The sequence below is a fragment of the Ornithorhynchus anatinus genome, chromosome 8, assembly GCF_004115215.2.
Source record: "Ornithorhynchus anatinus isolate Pmale09 chromosome 8, mOrnAna1.pri.v4, whole genome shotgun sequence".
Classification (NCBI taxonomy): Eukaryota; Metazoa; Chordata; class Mammalia; order Monotremata; family Ornithorhynchidae; genus Ornithorhynchus; species Ornithorhynchus anatinus.
In genome coordinates, this window is record NC_041735.1 from 52372062 (window position 1) to 52396994 (window position 24933).

Genomic DNA, 24933 nt, shown 5'->3' on the forward strand with positions numbered 1-24933 from the left:
TTCCTTATGTCAAGAGCAGTATAACAGGGGTAAAGGGAAGCACCGTTGCCTAATAGCAAGATCATAGGCCTGGGAATCAGATGACCTGTGTTCTAATACTGGCTCTGCCACTTGCCTGCTCTATGACCTTAACTAAGTCAACTTTTGTTTGCCACAGTTTCTTCATCTGTAAAATGGGCATTAAATATATATTCTCCCTCCTATTAAGACTGTGAGCCCCAGGTAATCCGACCTGATTATCTTGTATCTACCCTAGTGCTTAGTACAGTACTTGGCACCTAGTAAGCAATCCATCAAGAAATTGAAAGTGTTGTGTGGCTGCTAGAAATTAGAATATCTCTGGAGGGTTATGATCTCACAGCAGAGAAAACCAAGCCTTTTCCTCTCCTGCCACCCATCAGTTTAAAATTGTAGTAGAAAATGGAGCAGTTTTCTCTCTGGATACATACTTGTGTAGATAAAAAATTAAATCCAAAAAATAAATAGTATCTCAGCTTTTTATTCAATGGATTTGGGCATTCATCTGCCAGAGAGAGCCCGACTGATTACCCCAGGATAGTAGGACACAATCCCAGGCGAAACTAGGATGAAGCAGACAAGGACAATTACAAAATGAAATTACCATTTAACAGCACACAGAGGCATCCAGGTACACTCCTGTTCACATCCACGTCCACGAGATGTGCAACTTATGTTACTAAAATTAGATCACATGAAATTCCCAATTTTATCTGCTGGTTTTTCATTTCAGAGGCATAGAACTGGAAGGGCTGATATGATCCTTTGAAAAATATTGTGCCTTGAAATATTTTGGGTGTGTGATCCATTCGGAACACAGCAGTCCAGCAACTAGCTACCTCTCAACCCATTTTGAGCAGAGCAAAAAGCTGCCATCTTTAGCTTTGATTTCCATTTCTCCCATACATGGTGTTCAGCCTCCATTCAGCATAGTTCCTTTCAATGTGGTGGGAATCTGACTCTTATGTCAGATAGGGCCTCAAGTCCGGTGCCTTGTCATAAGCTTCAAAGGGCCAAGAACACTGCCCCGTTAAAACCACCGGGCACCAAAACTCAAGAAGGCTTCACAGTGATTCATCCTTAACAGTGGTTAGGTTCTGATTCCGGATGTATTCCAATAGGATCTGCCCTCTCCTGTCAATGGTTTGAAGCAGATCTTTCAGACCTTGGTATCCACCTTGGCTTTCCCAGAATTCCTGGTCCCCCCACAGTGACTTCAGGAGCATGTTCTGTAAGCATCCAGATGCCAGCACACTCACAGCCGACTTGGGAAACCTGAAACAGAAAACGACACGCCCCAGCCCCCCAAAAATGACACCCAGAAAACAAGATAGTTATGAAGCGACATTGCTAGTGCTTTCATAGCAATAGAGTACTTTCAAACTGCTAACTAAATTTTCTGGAAGATTCAATCACATAAGACTTTGGTGTTAAAACTACTATGCATTTTATTCAGGTATAATAGTCATGTCACTAGTACTTCTTAGTGGATCTGAGCTTGTGGTCGAGTGAGGGAGGGAGCCTCTCCGTCTGTGGGAAGTGTTGATCCAGTAGGAAGCCAGTGGATTCTTCCACTGAACTGGGCCTGAGGAAACTGCATGGCACTAGAACTGAGAACCCAGTGCTGAGAGAAAGCAGCGTCTCCCCTTCCTCCTCTTCAGCACAGGATTGGAGCAGCACCAAATCTGAAGTCTCTTTAACTTGTGGGAGAGGGAGAGGAAAAGGGAAAAGAAAGTCGTTGTGGGCAGGGAACGTGCCTATCAACTCTGTCATGTGTACTCTCTCGAGCTCTTAGTACAGCGTTATGCAAACAGTAAGCAGTCAGTAAATATGAGTGATTGAAAGTAACTTAGATTACCAGCATGCAAAATGGAAAGAACACTGGCCTGGGAGTCAGAGGACCTGGGTTCTAATCCCAGCTTTTTCACTTGTCTGCTGGGTAACCTTGGGCAAGTCACTTCACTTCTCTGTGCCTCAGTTACATCATCTGTAAAATGGGGATTAAGCAGGGAGTCCTATGTGGGACAGGTCATTTAGTTGATCCCCATTTAGTGATGTCCACCTGATTATCTTGTATTTACCCCAGCACACAAATACACAGAGTAAGCACTTAACAAATACCATTTTAAAAGAAGGAAGGTAGGACAACTGGAAAAAGAAAAATGTGGGAAAATCTATCAATCAATCATACTTATTGAGTGCTTACTGTGTGCAGAGCACTGTATTCAGCACTTGAGAGAGTACAATACAGAGTTGGTAGTCACATTCCCTGTCCACAACTAGATCACAGTCTAGAGGGGGAGACAGTCATTAAAATAAATAAATAAATAACAGATATGTACATGAATGCCATGGGGCAGAGGGCAGGGTGAGTAAAGGGAACAAATCAGAGTGACGCATAAAGTTGTGGGAAAAGAGGCAGTGAGGGCTTGGTCAGGAAAGGTCTCTTGGAGGAGATGTACCTTTATTAAGGCTTTGAAAGGGTGGAGAGTAATTGTCAGTCAGATATGAAGAGGGAGGACATTCCAGGCCAGAGTCAGGACATGGGCGAAAGGTCGGCAGCAAATAGATAATGATGATGGTATTTGTTAAGTGCTTACTATGTGGCAAGCACTGTTCTAAGCGCTGGATCGAGGTCCAGAGAGGAGGTTGGCATTAGAGGAGCAAAGTGCTCAGGCTGAGTTTTAGTAGGAGAGCAGAGAGGTGATAGGAGGGGGCAAGGTGATTGAGTACTCTAAAGCCAATGATAAGGAGTTTCTGTTTGATGTGAAGGTGGATGGAAACCACTGGAGTTTCTTGAGGAGTGGAGAAACACGGACTGAATGTTTTTATAGAAAAATGATCCGTGCAGCAGAGTGAAGTATGGACGGGAATGGGGAGAGACAGAAGGCAGGGAGGTCAGCCAGGAGGCTCATACGGTAATCAAAGAGGGATAGAATAAGTGCTTGGATTAACATGAAAGCAGTTTGAATGGAAAGGAAAGGGTGGATTTTAGGGATGTTGTAAAGGTTGAATGGGCAAGATTTAGTGATATATTGGTAAAAGACGGATGGAGGAAAAGAGGATGAGGGGCAGAAAGTTGGGGAAGAGGCTGTTAACCTAAGGGGAGAAGGATACAGAGAAGGACAAATAATTACAGAGCCAGAGAGAAGGGTGAATTAGTACAGAGGCAACTAAAGAGTGGGAGAAATAACAGTTGGGCTGGAAGAGATGAAAAACACAGCAGGAGAGGAGGAGAAGAGTGACAAGCAGAAAATGATAGGAAGAGAGAAGGCGGTGAGGGGGAAAGTGAAAACTAGTAGAATTGAGCTCAGCAAAGAAGTTGCAGTGGCCTGGGTGGGCCTGTCAGGCAATCAGTCAACCAATCAGTCATAGTTATTGAGCTCCTACTGGGTACAGAGCACTATACTAAGCGATTGGGGGAGTACAATGTAACAGAGTTGGTAGGCATGTTCTTTGTCCACAGTGAGCTTACAGTCTAGAGGGGGAGGCAGTTATTAATAGAAATCATAAATTACGGATACATAAGTGCTGTGGGGCTGAAGGAAGGGTGAATAAAGGGCAAATCCTAGCATAAGAGCAATGCAGAAGGGAGTGGGAGAGCTCTGGTAGAGGCTGTTTATTGTTAAACACTCAGTGAGTGGCCTAGAAGAGTAGATTTACCTCACAGGGATAAACAATTAGGTATCCCCCTTTAGTTGAACCTCACTTCACTTCACAGGAAGCACTTAATAAATACTACTACACTATTATTCATTCAATCATATTTATTGCACTCTTACTGTGTGCAAAGCACTGTACTAAGCACTACTATTATTCCTGCTACTAATCGCAGGACCAGACTTTTTTGGTGTTTGTGATGGCAAAAGCCCTTCTCCTCTCCTTTCTTATAGCATTATGCCCCTGTTTGAAAAACCATGAAAAGCAACTTTCAAAGCCTCCAAGAACATTTACCTTTCTGAGGTGGATCGAATCTGCTTTCTTTTTCTCTCAACTGGGTTTACAGGAAGCAGGAGGGCGTATTTGAATGTTCAAGGAGTTTTTACCAGTGTTGTTTATTTGATGAGTGCAGATTATGTGTGAGGCAAGACATTTGGTCTTTTGTACCTCAGAAACAGGCTTGTGGTATAGAGCACCATCACACCAACTCTGTGTCCTATGAATTACAGGAAATGATAATGCATATTGAGGTGGTCAGCAGCTCTCCTAGTCTGCAGCCTGTCCCCGACGGGCCTACCTACGTCATTCCGGGAGGTGAGGTCCTTACCCATCTATGCCCTGCAGGAGCCTGAAGTTGAGCTCTCCTTCTGGGTGTCCAGGCTTGCCAGCATTATCGATGAATACGAGGTGGGATGGATCACTCCCTCGGACCTTATGGAGAAGAAACAGAGAGGTTGAGCCTTTTCTTCTTCATCCAGATGATTCACCTCAAAGCTGTCTATATTCAGGGGCTGCATCTCAAGCCTCCGGACCCTGCCTGCAACCTCATTTGCGGATGGCTATATTTCCCTTCCGGGGGATCCAGGCCCACTGTTTCATGCTCTTGGCTAAAAGGTTTTAGATAGGAAATTAATTGCCCCATCTTCACATCCCCAAAACATGACCAAATGTAGATTTGATGGTTTGGAAGAAATGTCCCAACAAAGTAGAGTGGGCAAGGGAAAGGAGGGAATTTTTCCCAGAAGGATTATGGGAGAAGGAAGGCTGGAGTCAAGCCCCTGTTTTCATCCCCACAAACTTGGCAGGACCCCGTACTGCCTTCCATCTTCCTGTCCTCCAGCACCGGGCTACCATTTGCAACCCTCTGCTGAGGACAGGCCTACACTTGAATGGCACCACCCTCATCCCTCGCTCTGTCTCAAGGTCAAAGGGCCTTGGCCTCATTCATTTGCTGTCCATGGCGGGTACAGCCAACTGCGCCTGGGGTGGTTGGATGTCAGGCCTAAGGTTGGAATGTCGAGCCGAGAGGCCAGTTGGGATGGTTCACTGCCGGTTTATCCTGGCCAGAGAACACAGCCATTCTCTCGGGGTTGGCTCCTCTCCAGGTGACGGCTGCAGCTCGTTATTTTCCCCCCACTCAGCCCAAAGTAGAGAAAACTCAGCTCCCCTCTAGCATCTTGTGGGAAGGCAGTGGCAGAGTCAGAGCCCAGAAGGTGGAGGGAACATACCAAGATGTGGACGAGTTTCAGCTCAGCAGGATTCCTGCATTTCTCCCGGAGCATTTCCTCCAAGCAGGGATCTGAGGGTTCGGGCTGGAAACCACAGCAGCAGCGGTCCAGGCGGTCATGGACCTTGGGAGACAAATTGCAGCCTTTGAGGGTTTTGAGAGGGCTTGGAAAAAGCTGTTCCCTCTTGGCTGTTCCCTTTATGCCGGTGACAGAAAGGAAGGCTCCGTTCATTTCTCTATGATTTTAATGGGCAGAGGGGAGGGTGAATGGTGAAACTTTCATGTGGGCTGGTAAGATTTTCTTAACGATGTATAGTGTTTACCGAGGACTCACCACATACCAAGCTTTGTGGCAGATACAGAAAACTCCGATCAGGCAGTCCCTATCCCACAGAGGACTCACAGTATTAGAGATACTGAGACTGAGACCCAGAGAAGTTAACTGACTTACTCAAGGTCACACAGTAGACCAGTGGCAGAGATTAGTTTGCTTTAATTAATCAGTCAATCAATCAATCATATGCAGCATGGTGTAGTGGATAGAGCACAGGCCTGGTAGTCAGAAGGTCATGGGTTCTAACCCCAGCTCCTCCACTTGTCTACTGTGTGGCCTTGTGTAAGTCGCTTCACTTTCCTGGGCCTCAGGTACCTCATCTGTAAAATGGGAATTAAGACTATGAGCCCCAGCTGGGACATGGACTGTGTCCAACCTCATTTGCTTGTATCCACCCTAGAGCTTAGTACAGTGTCTGCCACATAGCAAGCACTTTACAAATACCATAATAATATTGATTATTATTATTATTATTATTGAGAGCTTACTGTGTGCAGAGCAGTGTACTAGGGCTTGGCAGAGTACAATACAACAGAGTTGGTAGACATGTTCTCTGCCTACAGTGACCTTACAGTTTAGAGGGGGAGACAGACATTAATATAAATAAATTACCGATATAATAATAATAATGTTGGTATTTGTTAAGCGCTTACTATGTGCCGAGCACTGTTCTAAGCGCTGGGGTAGACACAGGGGAATCAGGTTGTCCCACGTGGGGCTCACAGTCTTAATCCTCATTTTACAGATGAGGGAACTGAGGCACAGAGAAGTGAAGTGACTTGCCCGATATGTACATAAGTGCTGTGGGGTTGAGGGAGGGGTGAATAAATGATAATAATAATAATAACTGTGGTATTTATTAAGTGCTTACTATGTGCTAGGCACTGTACCAAGCACTGGGGTGGATACAGCAAATCGGGTTGGACTCAGTCCCTGTTCCACATGGGGCTCCCAGTCTTAATCCCCATTTTACAGATGAAATAACGGAGGTGCAGAGAAGTGAAGTGATTTGCCCAAGGACACACAGCAGACAGTGCAAAAGACTTTCTGACTCCAGGCCCTTGCTCTCTCCACTATGTTATGTTGATGCCAGCAAGTCCAAGTGCAATGGTGATGCAGGAGAGTATGGGAGAAGAGAAAATGATGGCCTAGTCAGGGAAGATCTCTTGGAGGAGATGTGTTAGACCTTGGTGCCTCAGTGAGATGGGTGTCAGGGAGAAAAGGAGACAGAGAGAAACATCTTTAAGTAGTAAACTACTGTGTCCAGTGATTCCTCTCTTCTCTGGGAGAGAGTCTTTGCTGAAGTCCTACAGAAGGTTCGGGACTGAAAATTTCCCTAGCCTAAAATCGGGCCAGATTGAGCTACAGTGAAGAAGGCCACCTACCAACAAACTGGTTGTGAATTAGCCTCTTTGCAGGAGTTTTTGGGTTTCGAAGATTGCCACTCTCTCAACCAGAGAGAAAGGTCTTTGTCTACCAGACACCAGTCACGCTCTGGAATCAGCCAGGCAGGAGTTTGCACCAGAAAGTCAGTGACCTTTCCATCTGATCCAAACCAGTCTCCAGAGAAAAGTCGAGATTCTTATTCTCTTCCCAAAAAAAGCAGGCAAAGAAGAGGGAAGGAGCAAGTGCCACCTGAAACCCTGATGATGGTATGATCTGGTCAGAGCTGTGACAACCCTCTCCTCCTGCTCCAGGGAGGAGTATGTTTGTGGTGGGATGGCCTTTAGGTGAGCAGGGTGCTGGCCCCCATACTCCTCTAAACCATTTCCAAAAGCTGAGGCAGCGTTCTCCCCAACCCCTTCCCCCACAAGGCAAGTGAGGGCAGGGCACAGAAAAGCAGAGGGGCCAGGCATAAGCACTTTGAGGAGTACAGTGGAGTTAGTAGATAAGACACCTGCCTTCAAGGAACTTAAAGTCTAGTGAGGAAGACAGACATTCAAATATATTACAGGTACAGGAAGCAACTAAGTATAAAAATGTGTACATAAGTGGGTGTGAGGGGCGAGTACCTAAGGACATAAGTGACACAGTAGGGAGGGAAATGGGTTGGAGAGAAAAGAGATTAGTCAGGGAAAGTTTCCTGGAAGAAATACGATTTTAGTAGGGCTTTGAAGATGTAGGCGTAGGGCACATAAGTGTTTTAAAAATACTACAATAATAACTGTGTCTTTTAAATATTTCTGTTCAAGTTTTCTCTGTTCAGCACTGCATACAGCAGCTTTTGGGGTATCCTACTGTTGGCCATTTTGTTTGCAAGGCTGTTTTATTTCTTCCCTGGAATAAATTGTTATTCATCTGAAGGACCATTCCCTGAAAGCCAGCATTATTTCTCTTGATTTAATAAGCAGTGGCCTCAGGACACAGCTACAAGATCACTGTGGGAATCAAGAATATGGATCCTCCTCTAGCTTTTCTGAGATGGAGACCCTGCTCATTCTATCTGACCCATTCATTCATTGGATAGTATTTATTGAGGACTTACTATGTGCAGAGCACTGTACTAAGTGCTTGGAATGTACAATTCGACAACAGATACAATCCCTGCCCACTGACTGGCTTACAGTCTATCCATCCTCTCTTATTTCTGCCTAACTTCTCTGGTTCTCTGAACCCAGACACAGCTCCTAAACAAAAACTGTGTTCAGCATCTTTCCAGTTTCCATCATTTCACTACCATGCTGACTTGGGGAAGTTCAATGCTAATACAGTCCTAACCTAACATATAGTAAATATGTTGGTAGGTTTTGCTTTCATCCTGATGAATAGCAGGTAAGCAACCTCTTACTGATATTCATATATTCACTGTCATTCTTTTCAAGAGATTTAGCCCCAGCTTATTTATTTCCAATGAATGTTAAAATGCATTTTAGTCCATAAATTGGATGCAACACTTAACTTTATAAACACAACATTCAATTTGGGAGACTTGAATGCCAGTGGTAAGAATCTGACTTGATGCAGCTGTCCATTTGATTATTTCGGTCTGGCCATCTGTTTTTCACCCCCATCCAAGAAGTTCAATTTAGATAGGAAAGAGGAGCAAAGAAAAGTGCTTTGCAGTCGAAGTTTAAGCCCTCCATCCCCTCAGGATTTGGCTCTCTCTGCTCTTCCTATATAAAGATGAATAACTGATGAACCACAAGCTGGGATTTGGTTTTGATTTGGCTGCTTCTTTCTACAAGAAAGGAGGGCTTTATAAAAACATTCTGCCACTGTACATTAAAGAGTTTGTGTGTGTGTGGGTGTGTGTCTTTCCTGCATTTCAATCACAAAATAAGGGATTGAAGTTGCAGGAAGAGGAGGCTCAGGGCTAGAATAGATTGCTGCACCCTCTTTTTTGAAAGTGAGAAGCAAGGTTTGGAGGAGGAAAAGAAAGCACTGGGATTTCATTTATCCCAAATTCACAGAAAAAATTCCACCTTGAACTCCTGGATTATTTCTCTGGTTCCCAAGGATCCTACAACTTGTTCCAAATATTCATTTTTTTTAAAAATCCATCACCCAAAGGGAGCTTGGGAGAGCAGAAACTTTTTCTTATACAAGGTCTATGCAGCTCCTGGATTTGTTCCCCCTTCTGCTCACCCTACTCCCCTAGCAGCTGGCTTAGAAGTTTCCCTAGGGGGATGGGGAGGAGGGGGAAAGCAGCCAGATAAGCTGGAAATTAGGGATAAGAGAATGGGGGACAAGCAGAATCTTCCAGTAGCCATTTATTAACCATAGACTCCCCACAAATTTTGGTTTGGCCAATCCTCCAAGTAGGACACCTTGATTTGAGTTTTCTAGGTCAAGAGATTTGGCCAGACTTCTCTAAAGCCACAGAGGTGAGTGAACCCAGGTAGTCTGAAAGAGACTACCAGGAATGGTCGGGGGCAAGTGAGCTCCCTTCATCTCTCCATCTTCAAGAGGTTGATCTTGGTACCAGGCTCTCTTGTCTGCAAAGAGAGGCCAGGGGGATGGTTTGAAGCATGAGAGGTCAGGTGGTCAGTGGTCCATCAGTCTCTCTCTCTCTCTTCTCCAACTCTTTTGTCTGTGAAGAGGAAAGTGATCACAGGGGATTTCATTCCACCGAGAGGCCCAACTGAAACAGCCCAGCTGGGCCCTTCATTGAAAAATTCCAACCCAGTCAAGAGATGTTGGTAGCCATGTGAAGAAGGTAGCTTCTTCTCCCTCAAGTTCTCCCTTGGACGCCTTCATATCTGGCCATTGACCTCTTCCAAGTGACAAGAGCCAAGGCTGAAAGCCTATTTTCCCTTTGGGACTATGAGGTGCTTCAGCTTGGCAACTGATGAGGCTGAAGGGGAGATGTTGGTTCCCTTCAGGCTGGAGGAGCCTGGCTTAGAGAGCTTTAGTCCAGAAGTGCCTGCAGAGAAAGCTGCTTCCTCCCAAATCTTTTCTGGACTGAATCCCAGCCCCTCATGGCCCATCAGGCATCAGAGGGCACCATGATGGTCAAGAGACAGATTGGACTCAATCACTCTGCCCCCTCCTACCCCACCTCATTTCTCTCCTACTACATTCATGCATTCATTTAATAGTATTTATTGAGCACTTACTGTGTGCACAGGACTGTACTAAGTGCTTGGGAAGTATGATTCAGCAACAGACAGAGACAATCCCTACCCAACAACAGGCTCACAGTCTAGAAGACAACCCAACCCAACCCACTAACCTTCTCACTGTTCCTCGATCTTGTCTATCTCGCTGCCAACCTCTCATCCACATCCTGTCTCTGGCCTGGAACGCCCTCCCTCCTCAAATCCAAAAGACGATTTACTTTCCCTGACTTCAAAGTCTTATTGAAGGCACATCTCTTCTAAGAGGCCTTTCCTGACTAAGCCCTCCTTCCCTTTTTTCCCTCTCCCTTCTGCGTGATCTGATTTGTTCCCTTCATTCATCCCCCGTCCCAGCCCCACAGCACTTATGCACATATCGGGAATTTATTTATATAAATGTCTGTATCCCCCTCTAAACTGTAAGCTCATTGTGGGCAGGGAATGTGTCCATTGTATTGTTATATTGTACTCTTCCAAATGCTTAAGTGCCAAGTGCTCTACATACAGTAAGCGCTCAATAAATACAGTTGACTGGCTGACTGACTGACTTGGTGAATGTGCAAACAGGGAAAAACAGTGGAGCACAAAAGCTCTTAGAGCCACTCACCTAGGAAATGGACATTTGAGCTGTAGGTTAGTCACATGATAGCAATATTCATTTGTATCTTATATGATGGCACCGGCTAGGCTCAGCCCCTACCTCCTTCATAATCTGCCCTGCCATCTCACATGATGTGATATGTACTGGTAGCTCTGAGATGGTAGCCTGATCCAAAAGAGAGTGGAGAGGAGTTATGTACATCATGAGGAGAGACTCCTATGGAACCCTCGCTTCAGGCTTGTGACCAGAGCTACTGCACCTTCTAGACTGTAAACTTGTTATGTGCAGGGAACACGTCCACTAATTCTATCATATTGTAATCTCCCAACTGCTAAGCATAGTGTTCTGTGCATAGTAAGCACTCAATAAGTACCATTGATTGACTGATGTCTGTCTCTCCCTCTAGACTGTAAGCTTATTGAGGGTAGGGAATGTTTCTATCAACTCTGTTGTATTCTACTCTCCCAAGCAATTAGTACAGTGCTCTGCACACAGTAAGTACTCAGTGAATACCATTGATGATGATGATGATGATGATGATAGCTGAAGGGCATGGGGTGAAAATGGCAGTAGGTGCCCATGACCATGGTCTGGTTGTAGTTTGGTGACAGCAGGGCTTACGATGAATGAGGATATTACTCTTCTTGTTGCTCTATTATAAGGATGATTAATCATTTAAATGATTGCATTTGTATGTTGACTGTCCTGAGGATGAATGATGTAGGGAAATCTGGAGGGTTCCCAAGGGACAAATGACCGAGAACTGAAGCCACCATTTTTTGGAAACAAGAAAATTCTCCTCCCACTATGGCAAGGGTCTCGATTCTCTTTAAGATTTCCCTGGGCAGAATTGAGGTGTCTTGGTTAGGAGGTGGGTGTGAACGTGTTGGAGTGTGGCTTTTTCAGAGGATGGTTTGTAAAGCAAGAGTTGTTTTTCAAGGCCATTCCCCGTGGATTTTTATTGATATGGTGATTCCTTGGGGAAAATCCCTGAGAAATTACTTTATACCCACCACTACACACACACACACACACACACACACACACACAAACTCAGATTCTCCTCCATCTAGGAATGCCAGAGTCCAGGCCACTGCCTCCCTTCCACCCTTCTCGGCTGCGTGGAGTCAGAGTTCATGGGTTCGAATCCCGGCTCGGCCACTTGTCAGCTGTGTGACTGTGGGCAAGTCACTTAACTTCTCTGTGCCTCAGTTACCTCATCTGTAAAATGGGGATTAAGACTGTGAGCCCCACGTGGGACAACCTGATTACCCTGTATCTACCCCAGCGCTTAGAACAGTGCTCGGCACATAGTAAGCGCTTAACAAATACCAACATTATTAATTGGCAGAAACCCTCAAGAGCAGAGAAGCAAAGGGCTATTCTTTTTTGGGATCACCCAGTCAACATCTAACAGTCTAACACTTTCGTCGCTTACCTGCCTCTTCTGAGCTCATAAAAACCTGAAGACCTTCTCTGGTTTGGGATTGGTTTATTCTGGGTATTTGACATACATCTGGGTTTTTTTAATTTTCATTATTATCTAAAAAAAATTCTAGGCTCAGACTTCCATTTAGTTCCTTTGGCTTTTCCCGGTGTAGTTTATAAAGATTAATGGTCATTTTCTGCCAAAACCGGTAATGAGAACATACATTTTAATAGAGCGTTTTGTTTTCACCTTTCTTGTAGGTTTTCTTAGTTCCTGTCCCTAAAAGCTTGGGCAAATTCCTAGGCAAATAAACATGGTTCCAACTCCCTTGCAAACTACTATTGCCTGCTCCTGTCAGCCTCTGCTACTAAATCATCATTCTCCACGGGTGACATGGTAATAATCCCCCATAGCAGCAGGTTATGATTTGCCAGACAGAAGATTAAGTGTTCTTAATCTGAACAAGGAGGAGAAAGAAACAATCCATGAGGGGGAGGAATTCTGTTTAGAAAAAGCTGATTTTGGGTCACTCACAGAGAACCAATCACTAGGGACTCCAAGTACATTCAAGCTTCCCGAAGTTTCCAGGAGAGGCCACTTGGTTCTCATCTCCACACTTCAGATCAATGGTATTTATTGAGTACTTCCTATGTGCAGAGCTCTTTTCTAAGCATTTGAGAGAATACAATACAAGAGACTACAATACCAGAGAATTTGCAGACCCGTTCCCCGCCCATAATGATGTGGCGAGAGGGGAAAGGATCAACAATCAATCTATCAGTGGTATTTACTGAGTGCTTACTCCTGGATCAGGCCAGAGGACCCTAAGAGGGTGTCAACCAGGGAAGAGGGAGCTAGAAGCTAAAGCAGTCCATGACCTGTGGGGGTTGATTTCACCCTGGGACTGGCTGGCTTCAAACCACGGCCTGGTCCCCATTGCCTGGACAAGTAGAAGACCATAGGATGGCAGCTATCTGGGTAATTCAGGATCAGAACAGCGCTGCCTCAGCTGCACATATCTAGGCTGCTGAGACAATTAACTCAGCTAATGGACTCATTTTTCACTTTGCTTAGCCAGTGGAGTCCTGACCAAAAGCAGAAAGAGGAAATGCTCCAGCTGGCTTTTGGGGGGGGGAAAGGAGGGGCCTCTTCATTCGCTGGGAAAGTTGGAGCAGGAGCCGGAGATCAAAAGGAATGACTAAGATGGTGGCAAGCCTTGAGAGAGGCTCAGGAAGGGAGACTGAGCTGGTTATTGTGATGGGGAGGGAGCTGAAAATTCAAACTACAAGAGGCACGGGGCCTGTGGATTTGGTCTTCTTTGGCAGTTATTAAACTCCGGGACTCGGAAATGCGATGGTTCTTTGTGTTGGCCTCGAGCTCAAAAGGGAAGATTTAGGTTTGACTGCTAACAAGACCCTCTGGGCTTTGCGGGGATCAGGCAGGCTTGGACACAGATCTCCTTTCCTGTTCACAACTGATTGAGATGTAATAATGCACGGCTGAGAGGGGCAGCACGTAGGAACTGGATGATACGATAGGCTGCAGGATTAACTGATGTAGGCGCACCTAGAGGCAAAAGACTAGACTAGATGATCTTTTGAGGTCCTTTCCAGCACATCGATGCTGCTATAACTTTAGCTCTGCTGTTGGTCCAGCGGAAAGCAAGCTGCTTTGGGAAGTGGGGGACCTGGCTTCTCGTTCCAGTTCAGCCTGCTGGGGCCATGTCATCGGTGGTGAAGACGTCTGACCGAGAACTGCCTAGGATGTTCTACAAGGTAGACAGGCCCAGCAGGAATCCCGAAAAAGACCATAGTGGCCACCAAGGCAAACACCTGCTGGGTCCTAGCGCTATGACCCAGCATTTACACTATGGGGAGGTGCTTTGGTCACAAATGAGTCCCGCCCACGGACTCCCTTTGCAGGCACTTTGCAATGTGCTGCACCTCGTTTATCTCTTCCCTCATTGCACTCCATCTTGAAGGCTCAGGACCAAGGCTCCTTGCTGTACCTGATGGGATATACCAACATTACTACTATTGTTCCCCACCATTGGGGGCCAGGGCCAATTCTCCTCTCTTAAGGCTGGTACCAATGGAATTTTAGTCTGGATGTGAAGGTTGTTGAAGTCCATTCCTTCAATCATATTTTTTGAGCACTTACTGTGCACAGAGCACTATACTAAGTCCTTTGGAGAGTACAATATAACAATAGATACATTCCTTCCCTACAATGAGCTTTCAGTCTAGAAGAGAACCATCTATTTTCCTCCACGCTTGCAAAGTGGAGAAAGGATGGCTCCTAAAGACTTCGCTCCTAAAATGTTATAGTGAATAAAACCAGAAGCATTTATCTCTTGTTAGATGTTACTTTGTGTCATATCACAGTGGCAAACCCACTAGGGAGATTTCAAAACCTAAAAGCGGTATACTTCCAGCCACCTGGACAAGATATAGGACCTAAAAATGACTTATAAATTATTTATATTAATGTCTGTCTCCCCCTCTAGAATGTATAGTCACTGTGGGCAGGGAACGTCTGCTAATTCTATTGTCGTGTTGTACTCTCCCAAGCCCCTAGGACAGTGCTCTGCACATAGTAAGCCCTCAATAAATACCATTCATTGATTGATAAAAAAAATTCCAGGCCCAGTGAGTCTCTAAGCTTGAGAAGTAGCAGGGAGTCTGGGGGTCAGGATTCTAATCCTGGATGTTCTGATCCTGCATCCACTACTTGCTTGCTGCGTGACCTTGGGCAAGTCAATTCACTTCTCTGTGCTACAGTACCCTCCTCTTTAGGAGAAGATTAAATATCTGTTCTCCCTCCCTCTTAGACTGTGAGCCCTGTATGGGCCAGGGATTGTGGATGACCTGATTGTATTGTATTTGAACCACTGCTTAGTGCAGTGCTTAGCACATGGTAAGTGCTTACCAGATAATACAATTATTATTTCCTCTTTCCCCTCTACCTTCTCTGGTCTTCCATGTTCCCATGATTTGTATCCTTGGCATATGGCAGAACCTGCACTCGGCACCCCAACTTGTTGCCAAAGAAATATCATTCTTTGGAGGGACAGACTGTAAGAAGCGTGGCTCAGTGGAAAGAGCCCGGGGTTGGGAGTCAGAGGTCATGGGTTCGAATTCCTGCTCTGCCCTTTGTCAGCTGTGTGGGCAAGTCACTTAACTTCTCTGTGCCTCAGTTACCTCATCTGTAAAATGGGGATTAACTGTGAGCCTCACGTGGGACAACCTGATTACCCTGTTGTCTACCCCAGCGCTTAGAACAGTGCTCTGCACATAGTAAGCGCATAACAAATACCAACATTATTATCATTATTATTATTATTACTCTGCTCAGAGGGAGATCCATCCTGTCTGCATGGTGCCCTTTGCGGGCCAGGAGATGTTGGTTGCATTCAGCTTTCCGCTCTAGTAACCTAGATATGTGGGATATGTGGTAGTAAGCCTGTGTCTAAAATTCTGAAATCCTTTAAACCCATTTTTTAAATCTAAATTGGTGTGAGATGGACCATCTCTCTTTGGGATACATTGAGAACTGAGATTTCTCTTTAGCAGGCCATTGTCGAGGAGAGTGAAGAGGGAGGAGAACATTCAAGCATTAGGAACTTGGCCATGGTAAAGTCATGCTTCAGAGAATCACCCAGTAATACATCTAACAATCCCAAAACTCAATGAAATATTGTTCCTCATCAACCCTTCGGATTAATAAAACAATTAGTGCCAGAGATGTAGATAATGATGATATCGTACTGTTTTCTAAAGATTTGGGGATGGATTTGTATGTTTACTGAACACCCTTAATTGCTTGCACAGTTCATTTGCTCTCTTGCCACAAAGCCGGTCCTGTCTTCGGAATGGGATACAGAAGAGCTTTAATGAAAAGGGTTGCCTCCATTCAGTTCCCAAGGAGGAGAAAAGGAGGTTGTACCATAGTAGATGAAGGGATGGAGGAGGTAGGGATCGAATGGAGAGAAAGGGGGCCAGCTACCTACGACTCATTTGTACAACGCTCACCAGAGCGTTCCCTGAAGAGAATAGGGTTACTGTCTTGGAGGACAACATGAGTCTTATATAAAGAAACTCCACTCTGCTGGATGATTCTCCCATTAGGTATGCAGACTGCTGTATTTACCCAGCCCTAAGCTTCTCTGCTTTGCACTTCCCCTTCAGGGAAGCTGAATTCCCCCCACCCCTACCTTTACCCCTTGCCAGCGGTTTTCGAGGAAGGCCGGCGTCCTCTGGGCATGGGCTGTTTGACTTGGTTAATGACCAGCTCCCTGGGAAATGGGTGGCAAGAGCCCAGGGAGCTGCCCTGGCATTGGCTCCGGCTGCTGCAGCACAGCACTGTTTGAAGAGCTGTTCGTACTGCCAACAAGCTGGGGTTTGGTAGCTTGGAAGGTTTTGCTGTCATGGACCCAGCCAGAAGACACTGGGGTTTTGTACCAGAGGAGAGCCACGGAGAATGTTCCAGGATCAGGTCTGAGGAGCTCCATCGTTGAAGATGGCCACGGACAAGAGGCTGGGGGCCGACTCCCTCGTGAGATCATCCACCCCATCTCAGCTTCCCTCACCTGGGTCCCGGGTCTCAAGAAAGTCCATCATGCTGGACACTAGGCAATCTCTTCCCAGGGTCCCTCTGACCATCCCCAGTCATAGACATGTTCTGTTTTGTTCTGGGTGTTCAGTGTACCCCCGGACAACAGGGCAGTTTGCATCCCTCTGCTTAGGAATAAGTTCCAGGGATGGGACTGCTGAAGATGGAGAAAGGAGAAAAGGCAAGGGGCAAAGGGAGAAGGAAACCAATCACCGACTCATCCCACCTCTCAATCTTCTGCCCCACCTACCTGAAGGAGGAAATCAAAGAGTGCCAGCCGGGCCCATTCTCCGTGCTGGATGCCCAGGCAAGGGGCCCTGTCAAGCGGGGCCCGGGAGCCAGGCATCCCACAGCGGAGCTGGAGAAGGGCCTGATACTGCAGCCAGCCGAGCACGAAGGAGTTCTGGTCATTGTCCCTGTCGTCCAGATGCCGGACGTCAGGCGCCCACCAGATGATGGGCCGGGCCGTCCCGTCGGTGTAGCGGTAGGGGAGCAGGGCGCTGTGGAATCGTCGTGCCACAGCAGGCAGGCTCCGCTGCAGTCCCAACACCCGGTCCAGGTGGAAGGCCAGGACCTCGTACAGGTCGCCGGGCCGCTTGATCAGCCCGCAGGACCCCTCTGAGCAGAGCCAGTCGGGGTCGACGGAGATCGCACTCTGGACCTCGCCATCAGAGAGCCCCACCCGGAGGACCTGCCCGTGGGCGGGCACCCGAACTTTGCTGATCACCTGTCCGTGGGCCAGCAGCCTCAGCTTCCTCAGATCATCCTCGGTAAACCACGGCGGGGTCTGCCGGTGGACAGAGAGGGCAGACCCGGGGTCCCCAGGGGCACACCAGGGAGACCTCCTCAACCCCTCAGCCCCAGCCAGCCTGATGTGCTCCTCCCAGTCCTGGTCGGAGGCGTCCACCTGCCCTCCTCTGCCTTTGATTCTGGCCTCTGCTCCGGGCATGGCTTTGCCCTCAGTCTGAAGCGGCAGGTCCATCTGAGCAGTCTGAACAACCGGCTGCCGCTGGATTCTGAGCCGGGGGGGCCAACCCCCTCTGGGACCCTTGGAGAGGGAGAGGGCCACAGATTTCCCGATCCTGTGTCTTCTGGAAGGCTGAGTGAGAAGTCCGTTGTCCTCTATCTGGCTTTCTCGCACCGCTTCCTTCCTTCCTGGTCCCTGAAAGTGACTGTCTCTCTGAGTGTTCTTCACAGCCAAGTGGATTTGGGTTCTTCTGTCCCGAGCACCACTAGTCCCCAGAGAAAGATTCCCCTCCATCGGTTTTCGAACATCTCTGGAGTTTGCCAAGCCAGCATCAGGAGCGGCAGACACAGCAACCACTGCCCTCCTGGTCCGTCTCCGAGGCTTCCTCTCAGACCTGAGGGAGCGACCGCCCCCTCTGCCTCGATGGCCCAGCTGGTCTTTCCGTTTCCAGACAATGCTGGAGTTGGATGAGGATCTCTCTTCCCCTGGCTGTCCCGGCAGGGATGGCTGCTTGTGGCTGGAGCGCAGAGCTGGTTGGAGGACAGAGTTGGTGGTGTCAAAACAGAGGGGCTGACCGCCCTGTCCACTCGGATCGGCCGGATCCAGCTCCCACCAGTCCCCTCCCCATTCTTGGAGCAGCAGAGGGAACCGGTTCAGGGCCATCATAGACAGGGCCATCAGGAAGCAGAATCCAGTCACCGGCTTCCTCTTCCTGCAGAACCTCCTCCGGAACTGTGGAGCCTGCAGAGGCACAGAGAGGAAACCCGACTAATGCTGGCCCCCAAGCGAAAACCGAATGCTCCAACCTGAAGCAGGCAGAGATTTCCTCAGGCCTAAAAGCGAAATGTGGGACTGCTCAAGAGGAATTGGCCAACTTGGGCAGCTCCCTGGGAGTCAAACTGCTCCCACTGGTAGCACTGGAAATCTTCATATCTACCTTTGGATTTAAGGCACTCGATCAGCTCTCTCCCCTCTCATTATCCTTCGGTCCTCTCCCACTACAACCCAGCCGGTACACTTTGCTCCTCTAATAGCAACCTATTCACTGTGCTTCATTCTCATCTGTCTCATCAATGACTTCTTGATCACGCCCTCCTTCCTGCCTTGAAAGCTTTCACCCTTCATATTCATACACCCTACATACATATATTTACATGCTAATGCAACCCCTACCTGTAATGTACTGTAGTGTCTATCTCCCCTGCTAGAATGTAAACTCCTTGAGGGCAGGAACTGTGTTTACTAACTCTATTGCACCTTCTCAACCACTGCATGAAGTGCTCCAGAAATATGATTAACTAATTGATCGCTAATAAAGGAGGATGAGGGCAGCAGGGATTATAATAATAGTAACGGTACTTGATAAGGACTTACTAAGAGCCAAGCACTATTCTAAATACTGAGGTAGATACAAGTTAATCAGGTTGGACACAGTCCCTGTCCCAGATTGGGCTCACATTCTTAGTCCCCATTTTTTACAGATGAGGTAACTGAGATCCAGAGAAGTGAAGTGACTTGCCCAAGGTCACACAGAAGGCAAGTAGTGAAGCCGGGATTAGAACCTATGACCTCTGACTCCCAGGCCCACACTTTGCCCTCTATACCATGCAGCTTCTCAGGTTCACAGGGTGTGTTTTTTTATGGATTACACCTAGGTGAGGGAAATAAATGACTCAGCTAGCTATAGACCCTATTATCCAGAGATTCTAAAAAGTATCAAGTTTATCCTGTAAAGGCTCAGAAGGAAGTGTCTGTTAACTTAGAACAATAAAGAACCCCAAGAGAAGGTGCAATAGGAGAGGAAGAGCTACCCAGGCAGATGAACGGGGGTTTTAAAAATTCCACTACCCAGACAGTAAGCTTGTAGTGGGCAGGAAACATGTCTACCAACTCTGTTGTATAGTATTCTCCCAAGCACTTAGTACAGTCCTCTGTATACAGTTAACAATAAATGCCATTGATGATGATGATGGTGAAAGCCAGTTTATCAGGAAAATCAGTTAGACCCTTCCCCTGGCTGAGGCAGATTTCTCTTCTGAGTGAGGAGGTCTATTCTAAAAAAGGAGAGCAGGTAACTCTCTTCTTCACTGAAATCTTGTTCCTTTCTCTTCCCTTCCCCACCTTTAATCACTTCCCAGCATTGTGTCTCTATAGAACACTTACTCTCTGAAAGAGTGCAGGTCCAGAACACCTGTGGTTTTGGTGAGCTTTGGGCATCTGTCCCTTGCAACTAACTGAACAGCAAATCAAAAGAAGTTGAAAACACTTTACTGAGAAATCCATCTGGCTTCCCTTCTGACTCCTTGCTGTATTGCTCTATTCCACCATTTCCCCAACTCTACCTTGTCTCTATTGCTTCAGAGACACAGCTGCCTCATGACAAACTCCATTTTCTGGTCTTGCAAGGAGGCCAGGGTTGTCAGTATCAAAGCCTTCAGGAAATTGTGATCTGAGAATTAGGTACAGAAAGACAAAAAGAAACCAAACCCCCAAAAAAGCAAACAAATGAGTTTTCGTATGTAGGGTCTGTGAGCTCAGTGAGGGAGGGAACTTTGGCTACTGTGAATATTTGACATGGTGGCCATCAGAGCATCATTTTGGAGAGTGTCTTGTTGATTGTTGGGTTAGGGTGTAAGCTTCTTGAGGACCGGGAATGCGTCTTAGGTTTCTGCCTCACTTTCTCAGTAGATACTTAATCAGTACCATTATTACTATATTCCGTTTTGTACCACTCCAGCCTTCTGTTGATTCCGAGCCTACTGGCCCCTCCCAACAACAGCATATTGTGGACAGAGAGGAAAAGTATTGTCATCTCCTGAAGAAGAGGAGATCACTGCACCTACATACTGAACCAAATCCATTGTGTAGATAGGGTCTGGGGTAAAGAATGGGTATTTTGAACTATCAGGATTCCCATGCTGATCAAGTTGGATCCAGTTTCCTATGGTCCCAGGTTCTGGTGGCACCATATTCTTCCGAATATTGGATAAATTTTATTTCTCTACGATTTAGTACTACGACCCCAGAACCCTCCTAGCCATGTAAAGTGGCTTCGCCAGGCCTGAATTTCCTGCAGGCAGCCTAAGCCTACAGCTAATCCTGTGGAACTTCCTCTTCCACTGTCAGGTTTGCCATCTGGTATAGCTTTTGGGGAAATCTGCAGTAGTCCTTGGGAATTTCAAGGCTAGGGAAATTTGATGGTACCATTTAAGCCAGGGATTGTGTCTAACAACTGTATTGTGCCCTTCCAAGTGCTTAATATAGTGCTCTGCACAGACCAAATACTTAACAAATACTTGGTTGATTGAATATGCTCTTCTCTAGACTGTAAGCTCGTTGTGGGCAGGGAATGTGTCTGTTTATTGTTATACTGTATTCCCCTAAGCACTTAGTACAGTGCGCTGCACACAGTAAACACTCAATAAATATGACTGACTGACTGATTGACTGACGGAAGGCTAGCTCTTCCCACCCGAGACAGTGATCAGTAACATGCCCTACCCACCTCCACTCCGATATTTGTTCCCGGCTGTTGTCCAACAGCTAACTCCCCAAAATATAAAGAACATTTAATTGACCCATAATCATTTCTCTGACTTCTAGATATGCATCCTAAGTAGTATAATCTAGTTTAAGTTCTAGGTGCTGAAAACAGTCACCTGATGTCACCTGCCCTCTTATTACAATGACTGGGAAGAAAATCTCTACATTGACTCCTTACATCCTCTATAGCCGACTTGCTGAATTTCTGAGAGATGATCTTTTATTTACATTGCTGCAAAACAGAGCAACTCCTTTATAAGGCCAACTAGTAATTCCATATTCCAGCTCCTACACCCCATAAACGTCCGAGGCTGAGAAATAGTTATACTGTCCAGCTCCGAAGCAATTAGATCCCTGCTCTGTCTATGATTATTGAGCTTAATAAGCATTTAAGAGAAATCAGAAATCAGAAGAAGGCAAGTAAGCAGAATTGTGGTTTCAGATTTCCTAGCCTGCACCCACCACACTCTCTCTCTGTCTCTCTCTCTGCTCCATTTGGCTTCCAAGCACGTAGCGTGGTACGATTGCACATGGAAATAAATGGAAATAATCTCACAGGAGCCTTTTAAGCATCTTGTGAAATATGAAATAGGAACTGGCCAGATAATCTGTTCTCTTATATACAGCACTGAGGCCCTGGTCCTAGGGTCTGGAGTAGGAAGGAGGCTGGAGCCTCCTAGAGTTTGGGATTCTTCAGTGACACTTCTTTCTAGAAATGGGAGCTGGGGAGGATACCTGAGAATGAAGATTAGATAGGAAAACTGAGCAAAGCTAAGGAGAGTCTACTTGTACCTGGGCTACAGCTTTCACTGGATCTGCTAAAAGATGGTCCCAGTTTTTTTGTGAGGTCCCCGGTCTTCCAAGTACCACGGCTGTAAGTATTCATGAAATGGCTTCATTCAGTGGGGTTATGTCCTTTTGTTCAGGTTGCCCTGGACAACAGCAAAGGGGATGCATCCAGGATCCTGGGCCATCTCCATGGCAACAGCTGGAGAGTCCTGACATCCCAGGTGAAGCTGGGCCCAGCTTTTAAGGCCCAAGTTGTCTAGGGATGTGGAGGAGCCTGCCCAGGGATGTCTACATGAAGCTAAACCTTACTCCTGACCTGGATCCAGGTCAGATACAATGTCTTGTAGCCCAAGAGCCTCCCTGTAGAACTCCAGAAGGAAATGGAGAGGCCAGGAGGATTGGTCCCCTGCCCTGTCCTCAGGCTGGCCTGAAGCAGCCTACGTGGGCACTTTGAAGGAGGAAACTCACAGAGGTGTGTCGGGGGTGGTGGAGGGAAATCATTTGTTTAGTCAGCTCCCCCCTCACTAGTGCCAAATGAGAAGCAGTGTGGCCTGGTGGATAGAACACGGGTCCAGGTGTCAGAAAGACCTGGGTTTAATGTTGGCTCTGCCAATTGTCTGCTGTGTGACCTTGGGCATATCACAACTTCTCTATGTCTCAGTTACCTCATCTGTAAAATGGGGATTAAGACTATGAGCCCCAGGTGGGTCAGGGACTGTGTCCAACCTGATTAGTTTTTACCTACCCCAGAGCTTAGTACAGTATCTGGCACTGGCACTCAATAAATACTAAAAAAAAAAAGAACCTCAAACCTGAAACCTCAACATTTTAGATCAAAAGAATAAAAATGCTGCAGTATGATGAGTACACACACTCTTTCTCTCTCTGCACCTTTCAACTGTCCTCTCCTCCTCTCTATTTTCCCCATTCCCTTCCACTCCCCCTCATCCCCATCTCCCCTCTCCTTAGCCTTTGCATTTGTACACAGTGTGTCCCAGAGTGGGTTTTCAAAACGTTTCATGGGAAGGAGCAATCTGGCTCCCCACGGCCCACAAGAAAGGAGCTGACCCAGCCTAGCCTTGTGGATCACCCTGGGATCGGGTGTTCCAGATGCAGCATGGCAGTGTGGGTCTCCCCAGTTACCTCAGCATTTGGGTCTCCAGAACAACCTATATGTGCTTCTGAGCAGAGCAGAGAATCCTGGACACCCCTAAACAGGGCCCACCAGGGACTCCAAGGGCCAGGGAGGGAGCGTTGATATTCATAGTCTGCCACTCCTCCACTAACCCTTTGCAACCAGGAGAATTCTTGCTGCCCAAACCAGAAGAACAATGGACTAGATTTATAAAGCATCTTCTCCAGGTTACTCTTTACCTAGCTCTCAGAAAGGCATCACCTGCCTTCTGGGGTGGCTAGAAGAATGGCTTAAATAAAGCCAGATGCCAGATATCCCACCATTTTACAGGTAAGGACATTGAGGTCCCAGGCCACACGGTGACTCTGTCACTGATCACAGAACAGGTCTGGATTCCTCCTCAGTCAGAGCCCTCGCCACGTAGCCAGATTCCCAGACTTCCAAAGTCAGAATTGTTCGATTTGTGTCAACTCTAAATTCTCATTTCAAAACCTACCTTTAATCCTGAAGAGATTTCCAAGAGGAGATCCCACAGGTAACAAAGCCTGGCTTTTGTGTGAATCGAATACATCCTCCAAATAGACTATTGGAATGCGCTGTCAATGGGACCACCTTTGAAGGCCATCCAGAAGTTTTACTCGGTGTGACTCAGCTGCTCAAAGGTTTGAATTGAAGGGAGCCTGATACCCCTCTGCTCCAGCCTCTGGGCTCGTTCTTCGTTTGCCTTTAAGTGCAATTCAAGGAGCTGAATTTGGAGCCCAGGGTCCTTCAGGTGAGGGTTCTGATTAGTTTAGCACCCTCTTCCCTCATGAAAGCAGGGAGCACTCACTGGCTGGTCGTGCCTAAAAAAAATGTACATAGAGGCACTAGTTGGTGGCTGTTTTCTTGGAGAGTCATAGATCTGCCTTTCCTTTCCTCCCTCCTCACCCTGGGACAACAAAGTTGCTTCCCTTTGGCAGCCCTAGGGATGCGGGGGGAAGCTCAGAGCGATGACAGGGCTGGTGAGGGAGAAGAAGTCACTCCTCTTGCATCTTCTCAGCTGTCCCATGGAAGCAGCCCTGTTCTCCCTGCCCTTCTCTGCCACTGTAGGAATCTAAAACGAATCAGAGAATAGTTGAGCTTGGAAAATTCATTTTTTTCACAAGGAAAATGTTTTTTCAAGACTTGGGTCCAAGACGTGAATCCCACTGCAGGAAAAAATTCATCATCTCAGTTTAAAGAACAGCTTTTTGTGATCTTCCTTTCACTCTCACTCAGGATCAGACAACCAAGGGAATGTTGGCAGCCTTGAGGTCTACCCAGAGAGACAGGATTCAAAACAGCAGATCTTGCTCAGCAGGTTCACTCTAGTGATGTTCCTGAGAAAGAAAAGCAACCTCTCTCTACTTGGCACAACACACTCTGCAGGGAAATACTCAGTTCAAAACTTGTTTAAAATTAAACTTGAAAAGGAAAGGGGCTGACATTTAATATGGTAGGAATAAAAAATGCCAAACTGTGCTGGAGAAGCAAAACCTCCTGGATGTGACATCAGGGATTAATAATAATAATAATGTTGGTATTTGTTAAGCGCTTACTATGTGCCGAGCACTGTTCTAAGCGCTGGGGTAGACATAGGGGAATCAGGTTGTCCCACGTGGGGCTCACAGTCTTAATCCCCATTTTACAGATGAGGGAACTGAGGCACGGAGAAGTTAAGTGACTTGCCCACAGTCACACAGCCGACAAGTGGCAGAGCTGGGATTCGAACTCATGAGCCCTGACTCCAAAGCCCGTGCTCTTT

At 46.7% G+C, this 24933-nt stretch overlaps 1 protein-coding gene across 4 annotated transcripts in view; it reads right to left on the reverse strand.

Moving 5' to 3' along the window:
• Positions 1–479: 479 nt before the first annotated feature.
• Positions 480–24933, reverse strand: part of GASK1A (golgi associated kinase 1A) — a 42916-nt gene continuing 18462 nt past the window's right edge. Inside the window, exons 1-6 of one of the 4 annotated variants that reach the window (XM_029071103.1) lie at positions 23647–23722; positions 20026–20132; positions 16967–18424; positions 5187–5309; positions 4286–4389; positions 480–1293 (exon numbers count right to left, since the gene is read on the reverse strand). In XM_029071103.1, the coding sequence (XP_028926936.1) occupies positions 1083–1293; positions 4286–4389; positions 5187–5309; positions 16967–18361 (1833 nt within the window). In that variant the 5' untranslated portion in view covers positions 18362–18424; positions 20026–20132; positions 23647–23722 and the 3' untranslated portion in view covers positions 480–1082. Of the gene's footprint in view, positions 1294–1448; positions 1719–4285; positions 4390–5186; positions 5310–16966; positions 18425–20025; positions 20133–23646; positions 24502–24933 lie in introns of those variants that run through there. The other 3 variants (XM_029071100.2, XM_029071106.2, XM_029071102.2) reach the window with 3 other exon arrangements.